We start from the raw sequence: 26,829 nt of genomic DNA, 5'->3' as shown, positions 1-26,829 counted from the left end.
AATTATGAGATGAATTAGTGACAGGCAGCCCGTGCAACATATACAGGAGTGCCCGGTGCTAATTAGTATATTTTAAAAAAAGTTTTTCTCTGGGAACCTGGCATTTAATACCTAATGAAAACATGTTCTTATATTAAGTTGTAAAGCCTGACCTGTAAGTATAAATTGTTTAAACTATGACTTCCTTTTTCATAATCTTCCTTTGTTGCACTACATGAACAATGCCTTTTTTTATTTAATAATGATGACTTAGGGAACTTATTGTTTAACTCTTTCTGGGGAGAAATGAAAAAAAGCTGAGATACTGTTATTGGTTGTTAATTGATAAATAACAAGATATCTTTATTCTCTGTGCTAAGTTATAGTTATACCGAATATATAATTACATTTATTTCATTTTTTTAAGCTTTGGATAATAAAATCACTTTCCTAACCTCTTGCCGATCAGCGCGCATATATCCGCCACTGAGCTCTAGCAATTGACACTGTATGCACGGATATATTTACTGTTGAGCAGATGCTGGTTCAGCTTGTAATAAGAGCTGGCACATCATCAGTATACATAGGGTATCAGCTGTAACTAACAGCTGATACCCCAATGTAACACCTGCGGTCAGAGTTTTTTGAAATTGATACATTTCTCAAATAAATTAGCCAATTTTTTTTTTAATAAATAACCGCAAAACATAACAACCAAAATTTACCACCAACATGAAGTACAATGTTTAATGAACAAACAATCAAAAAAATCATTTTGGTAAGTTAAAGTGTTCAAAAGTTCAAAACTCGTTATGTCCTGAAGGGGTTAAAAAAGCAAAGAGGTAATTGTCTCCTAAGACCTTTAACATTTAGATTTTTCCAGCAATAAAGCTATGTACAAGCTTGTTTTATCAGAACAAGTTGTTTTGTTATATCGGTTTCATATTTTTCTACTTCTACAGAAGAACTGTAAAAAATCTCAGTATGTGTAATTGTACTTTTATGTTATCAATACAGTGTATAAACATAGATTGTAAACAGACATACAATGTATAAACTGCAATATAGTACTAAAGGAAAAAAACAGGCTCTTGCACAAGGCACATAAAAAATAAAAATGCTGTGACTTCAGGAATCCTGAGAGGCAAAGGCAAAAAACTTTTACCAGGCCAAAAAGAAGACATGGGCTCAGATTTATCAAAAATAGTGCAAACTGTACTATGTGCCTGTACTATGTACCTGTGTATTGTGCAGAGGGCGCCAGACACTCCTTCTTTATAAACCTGGGGCCCCCTGCATTGCTCTGGCAGAATACACTTTTTTTTTTTTGGTGTACTTTGTTTATGCTGCAGAATTGTGCTGCAGACAGAATTGTGGCGCGCGGTAGGACAAAGCACGCCACCTTCTTGTCGTACACAGTGCAGCGGCAACACAAAACACTATATAAAAACATGTGCAAGAAGTTTGTACGTTATCAGACATAAATGTTGGCCATGGTCTCCAAAGATAGAGGCAAATACAGGTTGCACCTGCATCTTTTTATTTACTGCACCATTTTAGATTCAGCTCTTTTTTTTTAATTAAGATTAGAATTAAGAGTATTTTGCAATAATTGCTATTTTTGTTACCCTAGAAAGAGAGAAACACAATTATTGGTTCACAATATAGATGGCCACTAGTAGTCCCATACTACTTAGAAGACAGCCTTGGTAAGTAGATTATAAGAATACCTTATATTATAATTAGTTGTGAAATAATAATAATAATATAATTATAAATATAATAATGACTTGAATAATTATTATATTAATAATAGTAAATGTTAGAAATATCGTATTGAATATTAATTTCTGTGTCCTTTAGTATGTTCTTCCAAAAATACCTTACTTAGGTGAATTCAGTAATTATTAAAAAAAAGTTACGTTTATTGTCGTCTTCCAGGTTGCAAAATACAGAATGCTTGTGCAGATTATTAGTCATGTGTTACAGTCAGTCAGTCCTTGAATGATGTTCTGGTGAAGGTTTCATCATCTTCTGTTGGTCTTTCTTCTTCCATCTCTTCATCCACATCTTGTGTCCTTAAATTTCCTCCATATGTTGACCTGTGAGTGAGAGCTTGGTGTGTATGTAAAATGCTAAAAGTCCCACCCCCCTTGGACAGAGTCACTTTTAAAGACTACACTCCTATAGAGTTACATTGTGCTTCAAATTCATCTTTTGGCCCTGTTCGTAACCATATATGGTAACATTCCTAGGACACTTCCTTTATGACCAGCTAACACAGAGACCATTATATAGTAAAGCCATATTCTTCCTTCTCATGATTATTACACACTTACTCTACATTTGTATTTTAATCATATCACATTTGTATCTCATTGACCATGTTGTGCTTGATCAACTCTTGAGTACATTTTCACACCCAAATTAGAGTATTGTAAATCTGTAATATTTAAAAGTAATTATGTGTTTTTAATCAGAATTAGGCTTTCTGGACCCAAGCATAGTTTAAGTGGGTGGACTGTAGTCCACATGATGCATTTTTTTCGTAGATCAGACTGTAGGACTACTCTTTACAAACAAATTCACCTCAGTCTGAGGCCAACTGCACACTAATATTTTTTGCTGTGGCCACAAACCTCAGAACTCTTTTTTTGTGGTCACATCTTCAGTATGCTTTCATTTTCTGAGCTGTATGTCTGAAAAAAGTTCTGTATGTCACCCGTTTTTGTGGATACGGTATTTTTTATGTTCCCGTAGATTTCTAAGAGGACAGGGTCACAAATGTGGCAATAAATAGGAAATGCCCTAATTTTTTCTCTCAGGCTAAAACAGCGTGAAAACAGCATCTAGCACAAATGTGATAAATATGTTTATGTGCATGAAGGCTGAATCTAAGGATGAACAAGAGTCAGCTACATTTGTGTGCGTGGAGCATAGTGTTAAGCTAATATAAAGTCTAAATTAAGATGGCTCTCGAAAAGTATTTATGCATCTATGGATAACTGTCATTTGTGGTACAACCCCTGTAAGGGGGTTTTACTGTCCCTGATCAATCATTGATACTGATGACCTATCTACATGATAGGTCATTTGTATCGAATCTTTGCAGGCACAACACCTGTACTGAAACCTCTACACTCTAAGGATCCAGAAGCAGGATCCTCTACAAGGTGTATGTTGGATTTGGCCAAGGACCTGCACCTTTAATAACATGCTAACTAAAATCTGCCTTACCAGTTGTTTTTTGTGTGGGATTAGTCCTCTTTGGGGAACATGTGAAAAAACTAGAATGATTCGATTAACAGTAAATCTCTGTCATTGATTTATTTGAATAAATAATTGGCCCATTGCCCCCTCCATGTACTTTACATACAATTCATGTTTAATCTTTTTTATCTTTTTAAGACATTAATGCAAAGGGTGTAATTCTTAAAGCGTTTGAGCGCTACCGACTGAAGAGTTGTATTGACTTTAAACCCTGGAATGGTGAAAAAAACTATGTATCTGTATTTCTTGGTGGTGGGTAAGTAAAGCATTTATGGATTTATGAATCCTTTTTTAATTTATAAACATTTTTAAAGAACATACAGTACAGACCAAAAGTTTGGAAACACCTTCTCAAAGAGTTTTCTGTATTTTCATGACTATATAAATTGTAGATTCCCACTGAGGGCTTCAAAACTATGAATTACACATGTGGAGTTATATACTCAACAAAAAGTGTCTTATACTCTAGGCTCTTCAAAGTAGCCACATTTAGCTTTGATTACTGCTTTGCACACACTTGCCATTCTCTTGATAAGCTTCAAGAGGTAGTCACCTGAAATGGTTCCCAGAGATGCTTAGCACTTGTTGGCTCTTTTGCCACACTCTGTGGTCTAGCTGATCCCAAACCATGCTGATTGGGTTAAGGTCTGGTGACTGTGGATTGAATGTGGATTGAGAATCCTACATTAAGCACCACCGCTCAAAAAGTGTGTGGTCACTATTGTTCTACGTGTTCTTGTTGGTGGTATCACTGATGTGGTCACATATCCTATGCTACATAAAGTAAGAATATAATCTGTTTTAAAGCTCCTTCTTCTCATTAAGTAACAGTACAACTAAGAAATAATTTTTTTGTGGTGATTTGCGATTATTTTCCACATGAAGGAATCCATTAAATCACATGCGTAATAATCAATATTCATGTGTTACTATATATTTGATATATCTTTCTTTAGGTGTTATTCATTTATTGGAATGCAGAATGGAAAACAGCAGCTTTCTATTGGCTATGGTTGCGATACAGTAGAAATCGTTCAACATGAATTCCTCCATGCACTGGGGTTCTATCACGAGCAGTCACGATCTGACAGGGATGATTATGTGACCATCTTTTGGGAAAATATTGAGTATGGTAAGCCTTTAAAAACGGCAATACTCTAAATATAAAATGTTTTTTAAATATAGTGTATATGTATACTAAAATAATCTAAAATAATAATTTAAAAGTTCTCTAATATCACCAAGGCATAGTGCTTCCTATACGAAATCCAGAAGCAAAAATTTCATTGCAGTTAGGGTCTCTACTGTTTTTTCTAGTGCTTCCTTAAAGAGCCATCCTCCTTCTTATCTTCATGCTTAAATATCCTATGTTAATACTAGGTTTCCATTTAATGACTAGAGAGGGTGTTTGTTCAGGCATTTCGTTCTGTAATCATCCTTCCTTCTAAAGTCAACTTTAATTGATGGTGTTCGGAGAGGGCTCACATATTGAGCCATCTCCATACACTGTGAGTGTTTGCTGCATTTTGCAGCAAACATCCATTGTTAACTTCCACGATCGGCGACCGGCAAAGCTGTCGACAGCAGTGAAAAGCCGGTGACATGCAGGCGCCACCACCTTGGCTTTGACTGTCGCTCCTTGTGACATCATCGGCAAGGGGCGATCTTTTGCTTTGACAGCCTAAGGTTTTTGTCAGCCCTGAGGCTGTATAGTGTCTGATTATCTGTTACAATGTGGCAGTGTTTTATATAGACAGGTGTATGCTATTCCCAATCAAGTCCGCTCAGTTTAACTAAACACAGCTGGACTCCAATGAAGGAGTAGAACAATCTCAAGGAGGATCAGAAAATGGACAGCATGTGAGTTAAATATTTTTCACCATCTTTGTTCAACGTGCGAGTCTCTGTACCATTACACACACTGGGACTGCCCCAGGGAGAACCTTGTTACCATGTGCCCTCCCCTTCTTTCTTCACCCTGCTGATCCTGATGGGTGTAGAAGAGGCCTACACCAGGACTATGCTACTGTAACATCCACAGCTGTGTTGCAATCAAGCCAACCACTCTTCTCCTGGTTCACATCTGCCCCCATATATTGTTAGGCCCTGTTGGGGATGTTGCACTCCTTTATCTCCCATCCCCATAAAGTTGTAATCTGACACCAACATGAGCTTCTGTCTGTCTGGCCTGCAAGACAGAATTCAGCACTTATTTTAGAGTGAAAATCAGTTAGTAATGAATGAGTTAGGAAAAGTTGGGATAATTGTCCCCAGAGACAATTTCTGGAGAAAGAAGAACTTTTCTCTAAGATATATTATGTTAATGTATATATTTATGTTAATGACTTGTACTAAAACAATGAGAAAACTGGAAGCTTGTGGGACCTAATGTAATAACTCCCCCAGTCTACCATATGCCATTCGAAAAGTTGGTTTCTTATGAGGCTGTGGTGGCAAGCAACACAAATCAGATAAACTGCAGCCTCTTTGCCCTCCATACTTTGTTCCTATGTATGAAGCTCATTTTACACATATTAGTTAGAAAGAGAAGTTATGTTACTCATCAGCCATATATGACAATAGAACCATTTAGGGAAATGCAGTATTCAGCATTTACAGCCATTCTTTTGTTTGTTTTGAAGGTCTCAGTTCCAACTTTCTCTCATATAGTGATAAACAGACCTCGTTCCTAGATGTTCCGTATGACTATACATCAGTCATGCATTATGGCAGGACAGCGTTTTCTACTGGTAATGCAACACTTCAAACTAAAAATAATGTGTTCAATAACATCATTGGAAAACAAATGGATTTAAGTGCCAATGATGCTTTAAAATTGAATCGACTCTACAATTGCTGTAAGTAGAAATTCAGATTACTTTTTTATAGCTCTTAGATTGCATTCACACGAACGTATGAAAACGGGTGTATATACCAGTATATGGACAATAAGTCCATTCAATTACATGTCTGTAATGTCCACCATACAATAAGCAAGCCATATAATAACATAGATCATGTCCTATTTCCTCATGTATTTCCATTCCATATGCCCCATAGAAGTCTTTGGAAATGTGTAAAATGCGGGTTGCATATGTGCTGCATACGGCTGTGCACCAAATGCTGCCGTATATACATACAGTTTGTAGAACCAGTGAGACGTGCATTGTGTCAGCCATCCATCATTTCCAGCCCCCACCGTATTTTATACGGATACGTTACATAAGGTTGTAGAACCACCCAAATTCGAATTCATACAGCACGGAAATATAGCACTGGAGAAATGATATGTTTGTGGGGATCCAAACATACGAAACGTGTTTAGCTTCTTTGTAACCACTCACACAGCGGGTGTCAGACTGGGGTTCATTGGGTGTATGATGTATCATGCTGTAATATGCTACTTGTGAATCAGTTCATATTCTATAGATCATACTGGAAAGTGAGTAATTTATTTATTATGTATTTTTATTGTAATGTTTCATTATATTGTCCATCGTACAGCTTCTTCTTTAACATTCCTGGATTCCTGTACCTTTGAATCTGATGACATATGTGCCATGCTTCAGAGTGCGAATGACAGTACAGATTGGCAGTATGTTTCCAGTGTACCAGGAGGACCACAGACTGACCATACATACATGGGAAAAAGCAATGGTAATATATGTCATAATAATAATCTTTATTTATATAGTGCCATCATATTCTGTAGCGCTTTACAAATCATAGGGGACGTTTACAAATAAAATAATACATTACAGAGTATAAACAGTCATATGGGACAATAGGAGTGAGGGCCCTGCTCACAAGAGCTTACAGTCTATGAGGATGAGGGGGTGACACAAGAGGTATAAGAGCTTGTATAATGGTCCTGCCATTCTTTGAGGGAACAGAATAAAAATGTTAATACATAAAAATGTTACTATTCGTACTAGAAAAGTATAATAAGTGAATAACAAACAGGATCAATTTTGATTAACTATATTAATTCTCTATTTACTGCAAACAGTATATATAAACTTCATACAGATTGGATTAAAACATGCAGCTTTCTTCCTACATGGAGCAGAGCTTAGCCTCTATCAATTTTTTGGTGGTGCATTTTGGTGGTGTTCACTGGGGCTAGGGGGTGTCCCTAGCAGATTGCATTGAACATAAAATGTATTTTTTTTAATGTCACACTCATCTCACATCTTTTACATCCTTTAGGCTATTTTATGTACTTTAACACCAGCACAGACCAAACTGGAGTTAATGCTACACTTGAGAGCAGACTCTTCTATCCAGTGAGAGAATTTCAGTGCCTGGAATTTTTTTACTACCACAATGGTAATGTGAATGACCGACTAAATATCTGGATCAAAGAATACACAGAAGATTTCCCCACAGGCAAACTTACATTTGTTAATTCTGTAAATGGTAAGTAAGGTAAAAGAGAACCACGGAGCAGATATATTATTGTGTCTATGGAAGTTTTTTGTCAGGGTTTGCATGAGAAATAATTTCGGAATTGATTTTGTATGTGTTTATTATGCGCATTCAACACAATTGTGTCACGATTGCACTTTGTCTGCCACTTTACAATACTAAGCACTTAGCCCCAGGACTGGGCAGACAAGCAAAACTGAGCCCCTGCAGATTCAGTCCCGATCCTGAGGGGAAAATTGAATTGCCCCTCCACCATTAAAAAAAAAATCATAAGAATGAAATCTAAGAGGCCAATTGCTGTGGAATCATTTACAGTAAGGCTTACCAGCAGTAAATAAGGTCCTGCGAAAATACTACGCATCTAAATATATACCTGAAATGAATGTAAAAAAATTCCTGCAATGACTATACCATACACATAGGTAATGTCATTGTAATGGCTAACACCTAGTTATCTGTGGGTGACAGACTGAGACAGACAGACAGACAGACATACAGAAAGAACATGGTCATCCCCCCATGGGAGATGGTGGGAGTAGAGACAGACACAGGTGACACATCTTGCTTAGTGCTCTATCCACCCCACCCCCCAGAGCATTCAAATAAACTTTATTATATATAGTGAAATCCTGGGACTGCCCCTGACAATCTACATAGACATGTGACTGATGACATAAGAGAACACATGATGTCATATATGTCCTTTATATGAAGCTGATGAGAGAGCTACAATGTGCAATTAAATATGAAAATAGTCTTTAGTGAGGGGGAAGTCTTGCAGAGTCAGGCTACAGCTGTCATTCAAAGAGCTGTACAATGTCTATTCTTGTCAGAGGTCAGTGACCAAAGACATGGCAATAATTGTGTTCATATACTCTAATTACATTTTATTAATTTATATGCATTCACAGTACCAATGACTCACATAAATATTTACCATGAATAAGGAGCACACATAAAAATATTCTGCACATATAAATGTATACCAAAAATAACCACATATAAAAGTATACCATTATTAACCCCTTCGCACAACAGGATATACTGTTACACCAGACCCAAATAATAAAGGGGAAGTGTCATTTGACACACAGAAAGAAACCCTTCAAAACAGGGCCCAAAAGAAAACGCCACAAATATATATTTTTTAATTTCACTGCACTTGGAATTTTTTTTCCAGCTTTCCAATACATTGCATGGAATACTAAATGGCGCCACTATAAAGCACAATTTGCATCACAGATAACAAGCTCTCACACATCTCTGTAAACATTTACTTTCTGAATTAGGCCCCTTTCACACTTGCGTTTTTCATGCACGTTTTCTGCGTGTGCTTTTGACGCACAGAACTTGCATTGCAGTCTGACCCATTGTAACCAATGGGTCTTTTCAGACTTGCATTTTTTTTCACGCACACACGCGCGTTTTTTTTAACGCGCGTTTAAATCTCGACATGCTCTACTTTTGCAAGTCACGCGAGTGAAAAACGCACCATACAAGTCTATGGAGATGCATCAAAAACGCATCGCACTCTGAGACACTTGCAAGTGCAATGCGTTTTTCATGCATCAATTGCTATAGAAAAGATAGAGCACAGTCCTGAGTCCATTTCACGCGCATTTTCTGCGCGTGAAAAACGCATTGAAATTGCACTGAAATTGCATTGAAAACGCGTGTGAAAAACTGAGACACTGAACAAACTCTGACTGAAAACTGATTGAACTCTGATGCAAAATGTCAGTTTTTCACTGACCAAACCCTGAGTCCTTTAAGGGTTAAATGTGCTGCACATCTGTGATTCACAGACATGACTTACTATTCAAATTAGGTTGCTGCCGTTTACTACTATGTCCAGGGCCGATTCTAGGGTTTTTGCTGCCTGAGGCGAAAATTAAAATGCCGCCCCCCGCCCCAACACTAGACCTCCCCTGCTTCCAGGATATGTTCGGCACACTGAATTTCCACATTTTTAAAAGCATTTACATCCTGTTAAAAAAAAATGCTTACAACATTACTTAAAATTAGTAACTGGCCCTCTGTGACATCACACGTGGTACCACTAGCCGGTCAGTCACACAGACAATAGTGACATCTAGTACCTCACAGGTGACGATCTGCTCCATCAGGAAGACGACATCATTACATCTTCTCCCGCCCAGGACTGTTCAATTTGCTGGCAGATATCTTCAGCTCCCGGCACTACATCTCCGCACTGCACCAATAATATACCACAGTCACTTACAGTATATATTCACCGAAATAAAAGTCCTCCTAAATCATATACTGTACACCTCTCATGACACACCACTCTACCCCCCCCCCCCCACACACACACAGTGGATATAGAATCCCTTCTTCATTTTATTTAAAAATTTATATTAAAAGCTCCTGTCCCCTAATTAAATTATATGCAGCTCCTATAGTTTAATTAAAATCTGACCCCTATATCCAGATTTTCCCACGTTTAACTATATACAGATTTACCGCCCCAAAATTTCATTTAAATTATGCCCCACTCACTTCAATTATATACAGTACCCCATATAAACCACCCTCCCTTTTAAATACAGCCACCTCCTATATTTATATAAGATACAGCCCCCTCCCATATAACCCTTCACCCACAAGTTATATTATATACAGCCCACCTTGATTATATAATGTGTAGTTAAATTATGGTTAAAAGCCACCCCCAGTTATATAATATCCAGCTCACCTCCTATATTATATAATATACAGCCCCCTTATTATAAAATAAGCAGCTCCCGTATTCTATGATATATATGTATTTCTTAGATATACAGCCCCCCTTTTCTTAGATATACAGCTCCCCTTTTCTTAGATATACTGCCCCCTTTTTATTAGATATACTGCCCCCCTTTTCTTAGATAAACTGACCCCCTTTTTTTTAGATATACTGCCCCCCTTTTCTTAGACATACTGCCCCCCGTTTTATTAGATATACTGCCCCTTTTTCTTAGATATACTGCCCCCCGTTTTCTTAGATATACAGCCCCCCCTTTTCTATTCTATACAGTCCCCCTTTTATAAAAAAAATAAAGCAATCTACTCACCTCGACTCCTGTCACTCTCCCCCGCCAGGGTTCGCATTCGGGTCTACGGCTGCCATGTGCCGTGTAAAGGGACGCAGGCTGCGTGATGTCATCGCATGCTGCCTGAGTACTGCAGAGCAATAGAGTGGCACGGACAGAAGGATCTGTGCCGACACCGCTCTGTACTTCATTCGCGTCTGTCTCTTAAAGAGACAGATGCAAATGATTTTTCATGTGGGCGATTCGGGCGGCAATCGCCACCCAGATCGCCCACTTTATGGCCCCAAATTTCGACGCCTAACTCAGGGCTCGGGCATTCACCACCTCAGGCAAGATTTTCATATCGCCTCATGGCAGATACGGCCCTGGCTATGTCTGCGTTGGCCTGGTCCACCCCCATATTTTCCTCATTGGTAGTCTCCTCCTTGTTGGAAATCCTCCATCAGCTATAAAATGTCAGTTTAAATGCTTTTCCTCTTTGGTGGATACTGAGGGAAGGTTTGTCTGTTTGCATTGTTCCATTTATAAGTTTCCTCAAATACTGATTGCACTATATATTCCTCCCCCATTCACTTGTGAGGTGATCACAAAGATATTAACATTTGTGAACAGACATACCGGTCTTGATGGTGGGAGACTATAATATGGTCCTATCTCCGGGCCAAGATAAATTTAAAAGGGGTGCTCAAGTGGGCTCTGGTGGCCCTACTGCCCTGACTAGGATACTGGACGAGATTGACTGGTATGACTATTGGTGGGTGACGCATATGGATGCCTGACAGTACTCGTGCTACTCCAGTTCTCAAATACACTGTCAAGAATAGATCTTGCTGTCACCGCACATGCATAAGTACATCTTGGATGTAGAGTGTTTGCCTCGTAGTGTATAGGACCACTCTGCGGTATTGGTAAAAATGGTTATCCCAGCTGAGGTTCCGTGCCAAGTGGGTAGCTGGACAATGAATCCCTTTTGGATACAATTAATGGATAAAGGGGATTTGTTCTGTAACGAAATGGAGTCCTTTTTTCTAAGGATGCCCCGAAGATGTATATTAGGGGTATATATAGGCAGCACATCAATAGACACAAAACTAAGTCAAAGGAGTTGGCTGTCCACTTGCAACAGAGAGTCCTCTCTACTGAAAGAGAGTTTCTGCAAAATCCCTCAGTGGGGACTAAGACCAATTGGAAGTAGCGGAGGACAAAAGGCTCTTCCTCAAGCAAAAATACTTTGTTCAGGGAGAGGCAGTTGACCATCTATTGGCAAACATAATTAATACCCAAAAAGGCCACACACAGGTTAGAGAGATGCGGGCTCCGGATAACTCTATAGTTAAGGGTGATAAGGAAATAATGGGTGTTTTTCATACTATATATAAAGAGTTCTATAAACCTCAGCTCAGATATAGCACGACGGATATACAGGGATACTTAGAGGATGTAGAAATGCCCAGATTAACACAGGAACACGCAGAGAGTATAGACTCCCCGCTGACATTGGAGGAGTTGGAAGATGCACTGGCATCAAAGTTACACAACACCCTTCCACTGTCGATGCGAGAGGCAATAGGGGGTTTGGTGCCAAAACCAGGCAAGGAATGACTTCGTCCAATTTCATTGCATCTTGTGGATATTAAGAGACTGGCCAAAGTCTTAGCAAATCGTCTTCTTGGGGTCATTACCTTCCTAATTTACACAGACCAATCTGGATTCATGCCAGATAGATCCACATCGGTCAACATTAGATGACTGTACTTAAACATCCAGGGTGAGGGGGGTGGGAGGACTGGCAGGGTGGTTCTCATATGACACTGCCGAAGCCTTTGACAGCATTGAGTGGAAATTTTTATGGGCAGTACTGTGGAAACTGGGATTCAGGCCTCAATATATTGAATGGGTTCCTATTAAACTTCCATAGAAGAGCGCACACATAAACTTCAATCAAGGAATAAATCAAATCTTTATTACAAAATGAATTAGCAATCCATAACAAAAGTACATCTGTTTAAAAGAACCCCATTCAAAAGACATCTTAAAACATGAAACATTGAATTGAATGGGTTCGGCTGCTATACACCAGTCCAAGGGCGAGAATATAGGTTAATGCCCTGGTTTCAGAAGCATTCCAGTTGGTGAAGGGAACATGGCAGGGCTGCACGCTTTTCCCTTTCCTGTTGGAGTTCACAATAGAGCCACTGGTGGCCATATTCAGATCTACCGTTGCATGGTTTTAGGGGAGGAGAGAGGTAGGAACCAGTCTCTTTATGCTGACGATCTCCTTGTATATCTGGGAGATACGGATAGGTCCCTAATTGGTGCCATGAATATTATCAGAACCTTTGGATGGTACTCAGGATTCAACATTAATTGCCAGGCTGTAGACCAGTCCTCTGCTCCCAATACCAAGGACCGTGGCCATAGCATGCCCAAGGCTGCACCAGCCAACCACTCTAGTATTCTGGGCCTGGTTGTCCCCAGCCAACGAAGAAAGGCTAGGCCCCGGTGGGGGATGTTGCACAGGCACTTTTTAGCAAGATTTTTTTTTGGTAAAAATATGGTATATTCAGAATATTTCGGTATATTACGGAAAAATATGGTATACTTCCCTAATCCAGATGTTGCATTTCATTTTTGCTTAGATGAATATGTATGCAGACCAACACAGGAATGGGGAGATTTAAAGCTAGATTATAAAATTACATTAAAATTGACACATAATCATTAACCTTAAACCAAAATGGAATTCATGATAATAATAATTACAATATACTTTATATTATTCTTTAAAAAGAATGTGGAACATAAAGAGACAAAAACACAGAACAGAATTGAGGGACCTGCACAAAAATGCCAACAATCTATAAGGAAGAATGTATAAAGAGATAAATATTTAAGGGTCATAAATTCTCAGATTCGCCATATGAAGAATAGATGCAGAAAAAACCATGGAATGTGCATTTTATTTTATGTTTTTATAGTAGATGTGTAATATTCTAAGTGAGATTTATTTTTTTAATTGAACTTTGCAGGTCCACCTTCTAATTACTGGAAGATTCATTATTCTCAACTACAAGCAAAAAGTAAATTTAGATTTGTTTTCCAAGGGATAAAAGGCTCCGGTATCTCCACAGGAGGAATTTCTATAGATGACATTAATTTGTCGGAAACAAAATGCCCTGAAAATATTTGGCAAATCCAAAACGTAACAATTGACATGATTACAACAGGGATTCGGAGTCCTCCCTACTACTCCAGAGATGGATACGCATACCAAATCAGCTTACAGAAATATAATACACCAACATTTCCATTCAACATTGCAGTATATCTATATTTGGTATCAGGAGCTAATGATGCCACTCTTCAATGGCCATGTCCTTGGCGACAAGTCACAGTAGAGTTTATTGATCAAAATCCAAATGCACAACAACGGACATCAAATATGAAGAGTATTACAACTGATCCTACTGCACGAAATTGTAAGTCTACACAGTACAATTATAACATTATCTCTTTCATCTTTTGAATCCTGTAAGTCATCTGTGTTTTAATCGGTAATTCTAAATTAAAACTTTGTTTCTCTTTGCAAAAGCACCATCCACTCATTTGCTGATTGTTGTAGGTAATTGTTTTACGATCTGAATTAGGCCTTTTTCTCTAGGGGTATTCTCATCAGGGCATCCACATTTAATTTAATTAATCTGCCAAATATAAAAATGTCTTCAATTGCATGTTATTAAAACACATGCAATTGTGTGAAGCTAATTTCCCATAAATGCAGCCATATTGTCCCTTAGAAACAAGATAATTGTCCTCGGATACGACCACCCCATACATTTCCACCGGTGGCCAGACATGCACAACTGAGTCCTGCCTGACCACCTGGATTGAGCACACAGGGTGGTTGTGGGACATGCAGTAACTCTCAGACATTTCATATACAAAAACTATTTGATTCGACTATTCGGTAGTCGTATCCCAGGACAACAATATAATTTCTAAGGGAAAGCATTTATTGGAATTATCTTCACACTGGTACTTTTTAAAAAAAAAAATAACTTTCAATTGAGCAAATGTATATATTGGGCAGATGCATTCAACCTAATGTTCATCTCCAAATGACTGACCTGTAATATTATGTTCCAATTACTTTTAATGTTTAAATACTGACAGTGGATGATCTCTTTTTTCAGCTACTGGGAAATTATTTTGGGATAATCCAGCAGTGAGTGGCCGGCAAGAAACATATGCTAATGCAACAAAATATAACATGACCGGAGGGCTGGGAAAATATCTCTTCACAGCTGAAGAATGGCTTCACAGAAGGGACTTCCTGAAAGGCGGTGATGCTTTTATTTCTATATCCATGGAAGGTAAGTCACAAAGTATCTGTTGTACCTTATTAATGATTTTAATGGTTATAATTAATGATTTTAATTATGATGTTTGTGCCCTAAACTTCTGTCTACTTTTATGCCAGTATTAGAGAGTAGAAATCATTACAGAGGACCTACATTACAGTAGTAGATGCTGCATTTACTGTCTTGGCTCTATGATACTAATAATTGTAATGGCCCGGGAATGAGGAAGAGGGTGCTAGTAGACTTGTTGCTTTGCTGCACTAGATCTGAAACTAGATTATTGCTGTCATGGATGCGGGTTGCCAGAACAAATTCCACCTGGTAAGAATTGGTATTCTGCGGGCAGTCACCATAGCTTTGCCACAAGCATAACAACAACCCAATTGAAGAATATCGAACTCTAGTGAATTTTAAATCTGTCATAAGACTTGAACACTGTAATGTCTATGTTTTAGGAGAATTATCAATATATATATATATATATATATATATATATATATATATATATATAACCTTTTTGGATGTGTGGATCCTTAGCATTTTTCTGTGCAGTTTGCCTCACGAATGTCCAGGGTGCACCAGATTATTATATACTGGCATATGGTCTTCAGTTATCTGGTGCATTGGGAAGTGTGCACAGTCTCTCTTTAACATACAGGGTCACACTTACTAAGGGCTGTGCGCCAGACTTTGCACATTCTTTTAGGTGCAAACTGCTTGCACAGGTATTTAAGAAGTATCTGCACCATAATTGTGTTGCACGCAACACTTTTGTGGTGCACCTACACTAGTCACCATGCAACACAAATTAGGGGGGTTTCAGTGCTCAGTCGGACCATGTGCCAGATTTATCATGCAAAGTCTGTTGCACTCCCTATGTTAAAGGTGCACCAAAAATAAATTTGCACTTGTTCTTCATGAATCTTGCGCTGCATTACGCACAGGCCCCACAGCGTGCACCACAATTCTGTCAAGTTGCTATATTAAATGTGTCACAAACTCCAACAAAGCACTAACACATTTTTCTGTCTTGTTGGAACCTATGAAACCACAACACAAAACTGGCGCAGGCACTTCTAAAATACAGGTGCAAGTTCCAAAGACGTTCTTTTTAGTGTCAGACAGAAAACTGGCAAAGCCAGAATAATAGCTGTGGACAATTATGTCATAAATACTATGGGGGTTATTTATCATTGGTTTTCCCGGGCTTTTTGGTATGAAATAGCTTTCAAAAAGTGGCATTGAGGTTTTTTGGGACTATTCACTGCTAAAATGTCTCACAGGACTATTCCCACCTATTCCCATAAAAAGTCTCACTATTACTGCAGTCCCCTGCTGGTGTACGTGCTGGGATTTTTTATGCATTTTGAAACTTTTTTTCGGAATTAAAAAAAAATTGTCAGAAAGTAAACCATAACAATATTTATTAAAGGGCCAAAGCTACTTTAACCCCTTAACCCCTTATACCACATCTTATATCACAATACATTTTTATTAATAATTCTTAAAATCATTACATATACACAAGATAAATAAGGATCAGATTCCAAATCAGCCAGAAAAAGTGTATAGACAACCATATGGATAATACTTAGATGTCTAAAATATAATACAAGCACATGCACTGTCCTCCTCATATGCGTGGGGCATTGGTGGAGGCGTGTGCTGCTCCATATAGCCAGAAGTGGGGCAAGCCATACCTCCTGTTTGACAATATGCGCCGCAGTCCGTGATAGGTTAAATCAGAGTATGACATAAGAATATGGAAGCCACAAATCATAAGTAATTGCCAACTGGAGTCTATGTTATCTTCTTGAGAAAGCAATGTGCGAAACATGCGTTGGGGAGCCATTGTATGCGGAGCTAATATGGGTAAGCTCTAAGCATTTGTTTCCCTGCATGCAGGACATAGAGGCTCATTTACTAATGGTCGCACGCTGCACTTTTGTCGGACTGTTCACCTTTTTCAGGGCTTATACGGCTTGCACAGATATTTAAGAAGTGTCTGTGCTGGGTTTTTGGCGTATGCAATCCTTTTGTGGTGCAGCTGCGCTGGCTTCTATGCGAAACAATTTAGGGGGCATGCCATCAAACAGTCCGACTGATTTGGACTGAGCGCCATATTTAATTTTCAAATTGTGTCACAAACCCAGGCACTTGGATGCACCACAAAAAAGATGGTGAACTCTGTCAGACCTGAGCGGGGAAGTGACACTTCCAGAATTTCAGGCGCACGATCTTAGTGAATCGCAGCACAGTACATTATCGTCGGACAATGCACTTTCTGTGAACTCCAGCAGCAATGTATGTAAATGCGGCAGATTTACTTACCAGTACCTGCGCAATCCCCGAGGTGCGTTCCCCGACGAGAATGCACAGCTGCCGTGATTCACTACCAGCGTGCGGTTGATATCCTGCACCTGTCGCTTCCCCAATCAGGTCCGCCGGAGTTCACCTTCTTCTTCCCGTTGCATGTATGTGCTTGGCTTGCAACACAATTTAAATGTTAAATCCCGCGGTTTGTCCAAATCCGTCGGATAGTCCGATTGCCCGCCTCCCCCGTTTTCTGTCGCATGAAAGCTGGCGCTGATCGACAAAATCCGATCGCGTGCGACACAATCCCCGGTGCGATCCCCGAAAAGTTGGGACCCTTAGTAAATAAGCCCCAATGTGTCCCATAATATTGCATGTAATATGGCTACAACACTTTGCCATATTGCAGTGATACCAATAAAATAAATTAAGCTGCATGCAATAGGAACAATGCTTGGATTTACACCTGTATTTTACTAAAGATATCCCAGCACTAATATTATACTTTAACCGGTTAAGGACCGGGCCCTTTCCTGGTTTTTCATTTCCATTTTTCACTCTCTACCTTCAAAAATCTATAACTTTTTTACTTTTACACATAAAGAGCTGTGTGACAGCTTGTTTTCTGCGTAACAAATTGCACTTCATAGTTATGGTATTGAATATTCCATGCTATGTACTGGGAAGCGGGAAAAAAATTCCAAATTCAGTGAAAATGGTGAAAAAACGCATTTGCGCCGTTTTCTTGTGGGCTTGGATATTACGGCTTTCACTGTGCGCCCCAAATGACATGTCTACTTTATTCTCTGGGTCGGTACGGTCACGGGGATAACAAATTTGGATAGGTTTTATAATGTTTTCATACATTTACAAAAATTAAAACCTCCTGTACAAATTTTTTTTTTTCGATTTTGCCATCTTCTGGCGCTAATAACTTTTTTATACTTTGGTGTACGGAGCTGTGGGTGGTGTCATTTTTTCCGACATTTGATAATATTTTCAATGATATCATTTTTAGGACTGTACTACCTTTTGATCACTTTTTATAGATTTTTTTTATATTTTTCAAAATGGCAAAAAAGTGCCATTTTCGACTTTGGGCGCTATTTTCCGTTACAGGTTTAAACACATTGAAAAACCGTTAATATATTTTGATAGATCTGCATTTTTGGACACATTGATACCTAATGTGTTTATGATTTTTACTGTTTATTTATATTTATGTCAGTTCTAGGGAAAGGGGGTGATTTGAATTTTTAGGTTTTTTATAGTTTTTTTAAAAACTTTTTTTTATTTTTACTATTTTTCAGACTCCCTAGGGTACTTTAACCCTAGGTTGTCTGATTGATCCTATCATATACTGCCATACTACAGTATGGCAGTATATGGGGATTTTCCTCCTCATTCATTACAATGTGCTATCAGCGGCGATCCTCTTTTTGAGCGATCGCTGTGAGCAGCGATCGCGGGTGTTATCGGTAAGTCGGTGAGCCCTCTCCATGTAGCGGGACCCAACCGGTCGTGAACCAGTTAAACATTTAAGTATTTTCCATATGTTTGTCTACTCACTTTTCCTGATATTTTGGAATCTGATCCTTTTTAATCTTGTGTACCGTGTATACTTGTGTATAAGCCGAAAAATGTGCTGAAAAACGTTTCCTCGGCTTATACACGAGTCAATACTGGGCTTTAAAAATAATAAACTTGTATACTCACCCTCCGGTGGCCCCGATGTGCAGTGCTGCTCCCCCGATGTCCGCGTGGCTCGTCTTCTGGCTTCCCGGCTCCTCTTCTGTCACATCGTGCTGGGCGCCGCCATTGTTCTCTCCCGGGCAGCGCCTAGTATGACGTCAGTAGCAGCGCGTCATACTATGCGCTTGGGAGAGAACAATGGCGGTGCCCAGCACGATGTGACAGAAGACAGAAGATGGGAAGCCAGAAGACGAGCCTGCGGACATCGGGGGAGCAGCGCTGCACATCGGGGCCACCGGAGGGTGAATATATAAGTTTACCGTATATACTCGTGTATAAGCCGAGTTTTTCAGCACAAAAAATGTGCTGAAAAACCTCGCCTCGGCTTATACACGAGTCAATGATAAAAATAAATAAATTAATACTCGCCCTCCGGTTTACTCGATGTTCCTCCCGGTGGCTCCCGATCCCTGTTGCGGCTCCCGGCAGCTTCTTCACTGGCCGAGAGATCGCGCTGGCCGTCGCACACTGTGAGGCACGACGAACATCGGGACAACGGAGGGTGAGTATTAAGTTTATTTCTTTATCTGTATACTAATAGGGGCTGCTGTATACTACTGAGGGCAGACTGTATACTGATGGGGGCAGGCTGTATACTACTGGGGACAAGCTGTATACTACTGGGGGCTGTGCTGTGTACTACTGGGGGCTGTGCTGTGTACTACTGGGGGCAAGCTGTATACTGCAAGGAGACAAGCTGTATACTACTGGGGGCAGGCTGTACACTACTGGGGGACAAGCTGTATACTACTGGTGGACAAGCTGTATACTACTGGTGGACAAGCTGTATACTACTGGGGGGCAGGCTGTATACTACTGGGGGCTGGCTGTATACTACATGGGGGCTGGTTGGCTGTATACTACACCCTCGGCTTATACTCGAGTCAATAGGTTTTCCCAGTTTTCGGTGGTAAAATTAGGGGTCTCGGCTTATACACGGATCGGCTTATACTCGAGTATATACGGTATTATTTTTTTAAAATTCTGGGCAGGCTGTATACTACTGGGGACTGGCTGTATACTACTGGGGGTAAGCTGTATACTACTGGGGGCAAGCTGTATACTACTGGGGACTGGCTGTATACTACTGGGGGCAAACTGTATACTACTGGGGCAGGCTGTATACTACTGGGGGCAAGCTGTATACTACTGGGGACGGGCTGTATACTACTGGGGGAAAGCTGTATACTACTGGGGGCAAGCTGGGCAGGCTGTATACTACAGGGGGCAGGCTGTATATTATAGGGGGCTGGCTGGCTATATACTGGGGGAGGGGGTCTTTGACCAATGTATTTCCCACCCTCGGCTTATACTCAAGTCAATAAGTTTTCCCAGTTTAGGTGGTAAAATTAGGGGTCTCGGCTTATACTCGAGTATATACGGTATATGTAAAGATTTTAGAAATGGTTAATAAAAATGTATTGTGATATAAGATGTGGTATAACTTCTTGTGTGTATAGCAGTTTTCTGGTATTGAAGTTCTCAAGGTTGAATTATATGGGGGGTCTGGAGGAATTAACCCCTTAAGGACCAGGCCCTTTTTCGTTTTATGCGTTTTTATTTTTCACTTCCCACATTCAAAAATCTATAACTTTTTAAATTTTCCATGTAAAGAGCTGTGTGATGGCTTATTTTCTGCGTAACAAATAGCACTTCGTAGTGGTAGTATTCAATATTCCATGCCATGTACTGGGAACCGGGAAAAAAATTCGAAATGCAGTGAAAATGATGAAAAAACACATTTGCGCCATTTCTTGTGGGCTTGGTTTTTACAGCTTTCACTGTGCGCCCCAAATGACAGGTCTATTTCATTCATTGGGTCAGTACGATCACAGGGATACCAAATTTGTATAGGTTTTAAAATGTTTTCATACATTTACAAAAATTAAAACCTCCTGTACAGAAAAAAAATTCTTCATTTTGCCATCTTCTTGCGCTAATAACTTTTTTATATTTTAGTGTACAGAGCTGTGGGTGGTACCATTTTCTGCAACTTTTGATGACGTTTTCAATGCTTTTATTTTTAGGACTGTACGACCTTTTAATCACTTTTTATAGAATTTTTTCTATTTTTCAAAATGGCAAAAAATGCCATTTGCGACTTTGGGCGCTATTTTCTGTTACGGGGTTAAACGCAGTGAAAAACGGTTATTATATTTTGACGCGGTGATATTATATTTTCGGGCGCGGTGATACCTAACATGTGTATGATTTTTACTGTTTATTTATATTTATATCAGTTCTAGGGAATGGGGGTAATTTGAATTTTTATGTTTTTGTAATATAATTTTTTTTCTTTTTTACTTTTTTTCATTTTTTTTTTTACTATTTTTCAGACTCCCTAGGGTACTTTAACCCTAGGTTGTCTAATTGATACTATCATATACTGCCATACTACAGTATGGCAGTATATGGGGATTTTGCACACCCTCTATTACGATGTGCAAATCGCACATTGTAATAAATAGCCTAGATTATGATAGCCTCAGATCTTTGTGTGATCCGAGGCTGTCATGGCAACGGATCGCCGCTCCCCGATGAAGTCACGGGGAGCGACGATCGGAGCCAAGATGGGTTAAAGCCCGCGATTGGTGCAAGCACTGGTGAATATACCCATGAGCCCTCTTCATACTCCCCCATGCGCAGCAAGACGTAAGGTTACGTCTTATTGTGCTATGGGGTTAATTAATGGACCCAGCTCATGATATGGTATTGTAGGATGATATGTATAAAAATACAACAGCTGCAGAGAGGAGGTTTGCCCAATTACATTGCGTTAACATTTGTCAATGATAACACAGGGTAAACACAATTAATTAAAAGAATGTTAACATCCAGTTTGGTAAACGCTGGTAACAGAATGTCAATGCAGTGTAAACATAAAGCATTAACATTGCATAAGTAAAATGATGAAATTAGGCAAATCTCCTCCCCACAGCTGTGGGATCGCGTTTCAAAACTCAATGTAAATGCCACATGACCACACCTTGAGGAAGGAATTTATCAAGCACTGGTACATAGTGGGCCAGTCCTTGATGCTTTGGTCTGGTCCTATAAACTGCATGAGGAACTGCCTCAAGATACAGCTAATGAGCATGGCATGGCACATTCCACACCCCTCCCCCCCTCCCCCCAACATAGTCTGGTTTGTTACTAGTTTTTGAGATGTTTTTGTGATAAATCCCACCCCATGCCTTCACTGCTACACATTGTGACACCCCTCTCTGCACACCCCTATAGACCACTAAAACAGCGGTATTATATAAACCTCTTTACTCCTCTGCACTTTGACACTCTGGAACACCTAGTGCAGTGATTTTCAACCTGCGTGCCGTGGCACACTAGTGTGCCGCGACACATGGTCGGGTGTGCCGCGGGGAAATTTCCCCAAACTATGGTGCCCCCTGTGTTTTGTTTCCCGGCAACGTGCAGCGATGCGCAGTCAAGGCTTCTTACAATGTAGGAGACATGTACAAAAACACATGTGCAAGCTTTGACTATATGAGCTTTTGCCTGAGTATATGAACTGTTGGCAGAATACTCAGCATATGAGCTGGTACTTTTAGTACTCCAGCAGTATACTGCATATAACAATGAGAAATGTAAAATGAGAAATACTATAGTCATGAGGCTGGAGTACTACAAGTACCAGCTCATATGCTGAGTATATGAGCTGGCACTTGTACTCTGGTCTCATGGCCATAGTACTTCTAATTGTACCCCTTTATTTTGCAGTATATGAGCCACATAATAATCAGCACCATATACTAAACGCAGGGAGAAACTGAGAACTGTTGAGGAAGAGCTTCGTGTGTGTCTTTCCACCATTCCTGCCACGATATCCCTTTTGTGTTTATCGAAACAGGTCCAGGTTTCACACTGAGTAAAATAAATTTAGAATCTATATTATTAACTATATGTATAATATGACTGTTTTAGTGTCATTTTGTGCTATTTTGGTTGGTGGTGTGCCCCAGGATTTTCTAAGTATAAAAAGTGTGCCGCGGCTCAAAAAAGGTTGAAAATCACTGACCTAGTGGATGCAAATAATAAAGGAAATGTAAAGAAAAAAGTCCTGAAGACACCCCACTGTAACTAGAGATCCTAAGTACAGGCCCACAAGTGTCCAAAGCCTTGGATCCGTGATAGAGGTTCCTAACAGAGCCTCAGATGCAGATATCAGTTTGAAATGTATTTGTGTTAACCTTCTGACATCAATCCACTGAAATAAACACATTGAAAAAATTACCTTTAGGAATTATAGAAACAGCATAGAACAGCCATGTTTGACTGTTTTCACAATTCCGATCATCTGGTGAACTATTGGGGTAAGTAGTCTAGTAGGAAAAGTGCTTAAAGTAAGATTAATACTTTTGATAAATGTGGCACAAGTAATTTTAGACACTGTTATTTGGCGCAAATAGATTTCATATACATAATGATAAATGTGGCCCAGTATATATGGAAGCATACAGCTGTAATAGGAAATGTAATTTAACAATAATACTTAAAAAAAACATTTTTGTTTTATTCCACAGACATCTCTTCTCTTAAGTTGTCTCAACCTTTGCCAGCGACCACATCAACCCCCCTTCGTTCATACAGCCAGTCCACGTGTTATCAAACTATATGTTTAAATGGTGGCACCTGCATTGTAGAAAACTTAATTGAAAAGTGCAGGTAAAACACCAAAACCATAAACTTTCTATTACATATACATGAGGTAAAATCCCTAGTATGGAATTATTTAGTTTAATTTCCTTCCCCCTCATTCATTTCACTTGAAATCTATGATCAGGAACCAGCTAAGGTTTTTGAATAAATTTAAATTACACTATTAATGACCAGTAGAGAAACAGAACAACTGTAATGTCCACCCATCGGGGCCAGACCGCATTATTGGGGCAGCTGGATTCCCTGATACCTGAGTGGATGGCTTGCAGTGTGGCCGGGTGCCAGGTTTGTGTCACAAGTGGCTTGGTCCAGGAGAACAGGCCCTATCCATGCCCGTCAGGGCCAGTGAGGGGATGCAAGAAGAGGAAGACAAAATGTAGTGAAGGGATTCCCTGAAGTACTCCAGGTATATGTGGAGTGATAGTATGAAAGAAAACTTGGCACTCCTTTAATCTGAACGTTAAATGGCAATCCAAAACCTGTAATGTTTCGTTCTACACCTAGACCTTCTTCAGACAAGGATTTCAGGGAAATCTGGAGAAGACAAATAGTGGAGCTGACCGCTATGAGTGGATGTGAATAAGCGGTATCCACAGCAAGTGAAAAATGCTTCTAGTCACTTGCAGTGTGACTGCGTATCCACATGCATTCATAACGGTCAGCTCTTGAATTCTACAGAAGATCAAGGTGTAGAATGAAATGTTACATGTTTTGGATTCAACATTCTGATTATAGATTTATTTAATATATACATTTTAAACAAGATAGCATTTCATAAAGCTGTGCCAAGTTTTCTTTCATGATATTTATGGATTGGTTATCCTATTGAGCACCCTAACTTTAGTCTCAGTGAATGATGTGCAGTTCCATTATATATATGTGCAGTAAAAGATCCCCGGGCAGATGGTAGAAGGGAGGCCCATGGTGTTAGCGGCAGCAAGGCAGGGATCATGCGTGGAGACAATGATCTTGAACAATAACTCAAAGTCTCTTTAATGGGAAACAGTCCAACATAGCAGCTGCTTGGGCAACAGTTTGGATGCAGTCTCTTTGGAATTTGGCACACAGAACTGCTGGTCTCTCATGAGACAGAGAGATGCTACTATATACGGGTCTAGCATAAACAGAAAGACCCAGAAATCCTGTCTGAGGAATCATATATAAACTTCCAGATCTGGGGATTCCCAACGGCTCCAACCAATCATTGGCCTTGGGTTTCAAAAAATATTACAGAATGAAACTTATTAACCCTAGACTTCACAGGCATAGCACAAGGCAGATGCAATACTGTATGATGACACTAAATGGTTGTATAAGACAGCAAATAAGCAGAATTCCCAGTGGAAATAGGTAATAATCTCAGAATTAACTTAATAGAGACAGCTGCACTGTATCAGCTAGCCAGGGAGCCAACTGGAACTATTTTATTCATAATGGCCTGTCCAGTGGGCCATTACACTTTCAATGAAGTCAGGATTGCCTTTGGCATTTATGGAGTAAAATGGAAACTTATCTAAGCCGTAATAGCAGGGGTCAGCCTGCCAGTTATCACTAGGCTCCAAACAAAGAGAACAGCTTTAGAGCTCATGAGATTGCTATGATGCACCAAAATACATAAATTACTTTGCCAACTTAACATAGTTACATGAAATTGTAACCCCCAAAGGGGGTACGTTTTTGGGTAAAATTTGTGTTAAGATGCATAAAGATTATTATTATTATTATTATTATTTAACGTTCGCCTACTTTACTTACATTTCAGTAATACATAAATAAATTCTTCCCTTTTTCTACAGGTGTCCAGAGATCTACACAGGGGAAATATGTCAATTTTTCGACAATGGCAACATACGTAACATGCCATCTTCTATGTCACTTTTTGTGACTGTGATTCTTGTAATTCTGACGACTCAGTTTTATTAATGGAACCATATTCTTCTACAGTTTACTATTTTGTGTATATAAAAGTTATGATTAAGGGGAAGTTCCATTTCAGGTATTTATGGCATGTCTATAAGATATGTCCTTAGTAACTGATAAATGTGGGACCTGATCCCTATGCCACAACTAGGCAGAATGGAGCGATGTCCATGCATGTGCACAGCTCTCCTTTCAAGAATGTGGGAGCAACTGGTGACTCCTGTGGAGATGGATATAATCCCTTTTGAGGCTTCTCCATTCAAATACAATAAAAATGTAAAAATATGTTTCCTTATGATTGTGCCACAATGTGCATTTGACCATGCAACTTTTTTTGAATATACAATGTTACACAAAGACACACACAGACACTGTACATACAAAAATATGCACAATATGTATACTACAGGGGTCTCTAACTTGTTTTTGTAAGCAAAATTGTCCTTAGAGATATCTATTTCTGCCATATAAAACTCAATAAGAAAACAACATCAAATGAAGGATTTTATTTTCAGGTACTCCACGCCAACTAATATCTAACCATGGTACCTGCAATCAGAGTTAAATACAAATCTCTGCTTAACAGATGGGTCCTAATGCCTGACTGATGAACTACAAAGCTATATAAATGGTTTCTCCCTTGTCTAGTGTTGGACTGACCAACCCCTACACCAGTGGGCCCCATCTTAAACACAAAACTGCAACTGGACAACCCCGAGAAAACACTTGTTTGGAGACTATTTACTAGGGATTGATGGATGATGGGCCCCCAAAATATTGTCAATTAGCGTGAACTTTTTGTAAACTTTATTGAACAATGTAAGATGCGCCTTGCATTGTTCAATAAAGTTTACAACACACATCTCAATGGGCGTCACACTTTGTTCCGTCCTGACATACTGCTTCCTGCTGTGCACCACCTTCTGCTGTGTATGTTACACCTGACATCTCTGTTCGGGACCGTGGTTAGGTCCACTTTTGTCCTGATGAAGATAGTACTTGAGATTAACTCCCTATATACTTCCCTAGAATATCTGGTGATCCAAACTCTTACACCGACCTTACATACCTCTGATATG

General features: G+C 39.4%; 1 protein-coding gene across 1 annotated transcript in view; it reads left to right on the top strand.

The window, feature by feature from the left end:
- The window catches only part of LOC140134109 (meprin A subunit beta-like), a 50,006-nt gene extending 23,987 nt beyond the window's left edge, over positions 1 to 26,019 (top strand). Inside the window, exons 7-16 of the mRNA XM_072154741.1 lie at positions 1,613 to 1,688; positions 3,388 to 3,505; positions 4,206 to 4,381; positions 5,892 to 6,107; positions 6,754 to 6,906; positions 7,459 to 7,668; positions 13,760 to 14,209; positions 14,924 to 15,103; positions 23,695 to 23,836; positions 25,627 to 26,019. Of these exons, the coding sequence (XP_072010842.1) occupies positions 1,613 to 1,688; positions 3,388 to 3,505; positions 4,206 to 4,381; positions 5,892 to 6,107; positions 6,754 to 6,906; positions 7,459 to 7,668; positions 13,760 to 14,209; positions 14,924 to 15,103; positions 23,695 to 23,836; positions 25,627 to 25,753 (1,848 nt within the window). The 3' untranslated portion in view covers positions 25,754 to 26,019. The remainder of the gene's footprint in view (positions 1 to 1,612; positions 1,689 to 3,387; positions 3,506 to 4,205; positions 4,382 to 5,891; positions 6,108 to 6,753; positions 6,907 to 7,458; positions 7,669 to 13,759; positions 14,210 to 14,923; positions 15,104 to 23,694; positions 23,837 to 25,626) is intronic.
- The last annotated feature ends 810 nt before the right edge of the window (positions 26,020 to 26,829 follow it).

The sequence above is a fragment of the Engystomops pustulosus genome, chromosome 5, assembly GCF_040894005.1.
Source record: "Engystomops pustulosus chromosome 5, aEngPut4.maternal, whole genome shotgun sequence".
In the NCBI taxonomy this organism is placed as follows: Eukaryota; Metazoa; Chordata; class Amphibia; order Anura; family Leptodactylidae; genus Engystomops; species Engystomops pustulosus.
Note: the sequence above shows the minus strand (reverse complement) of the source record. Positions and strands in the feature narration are given on the sequence as shown.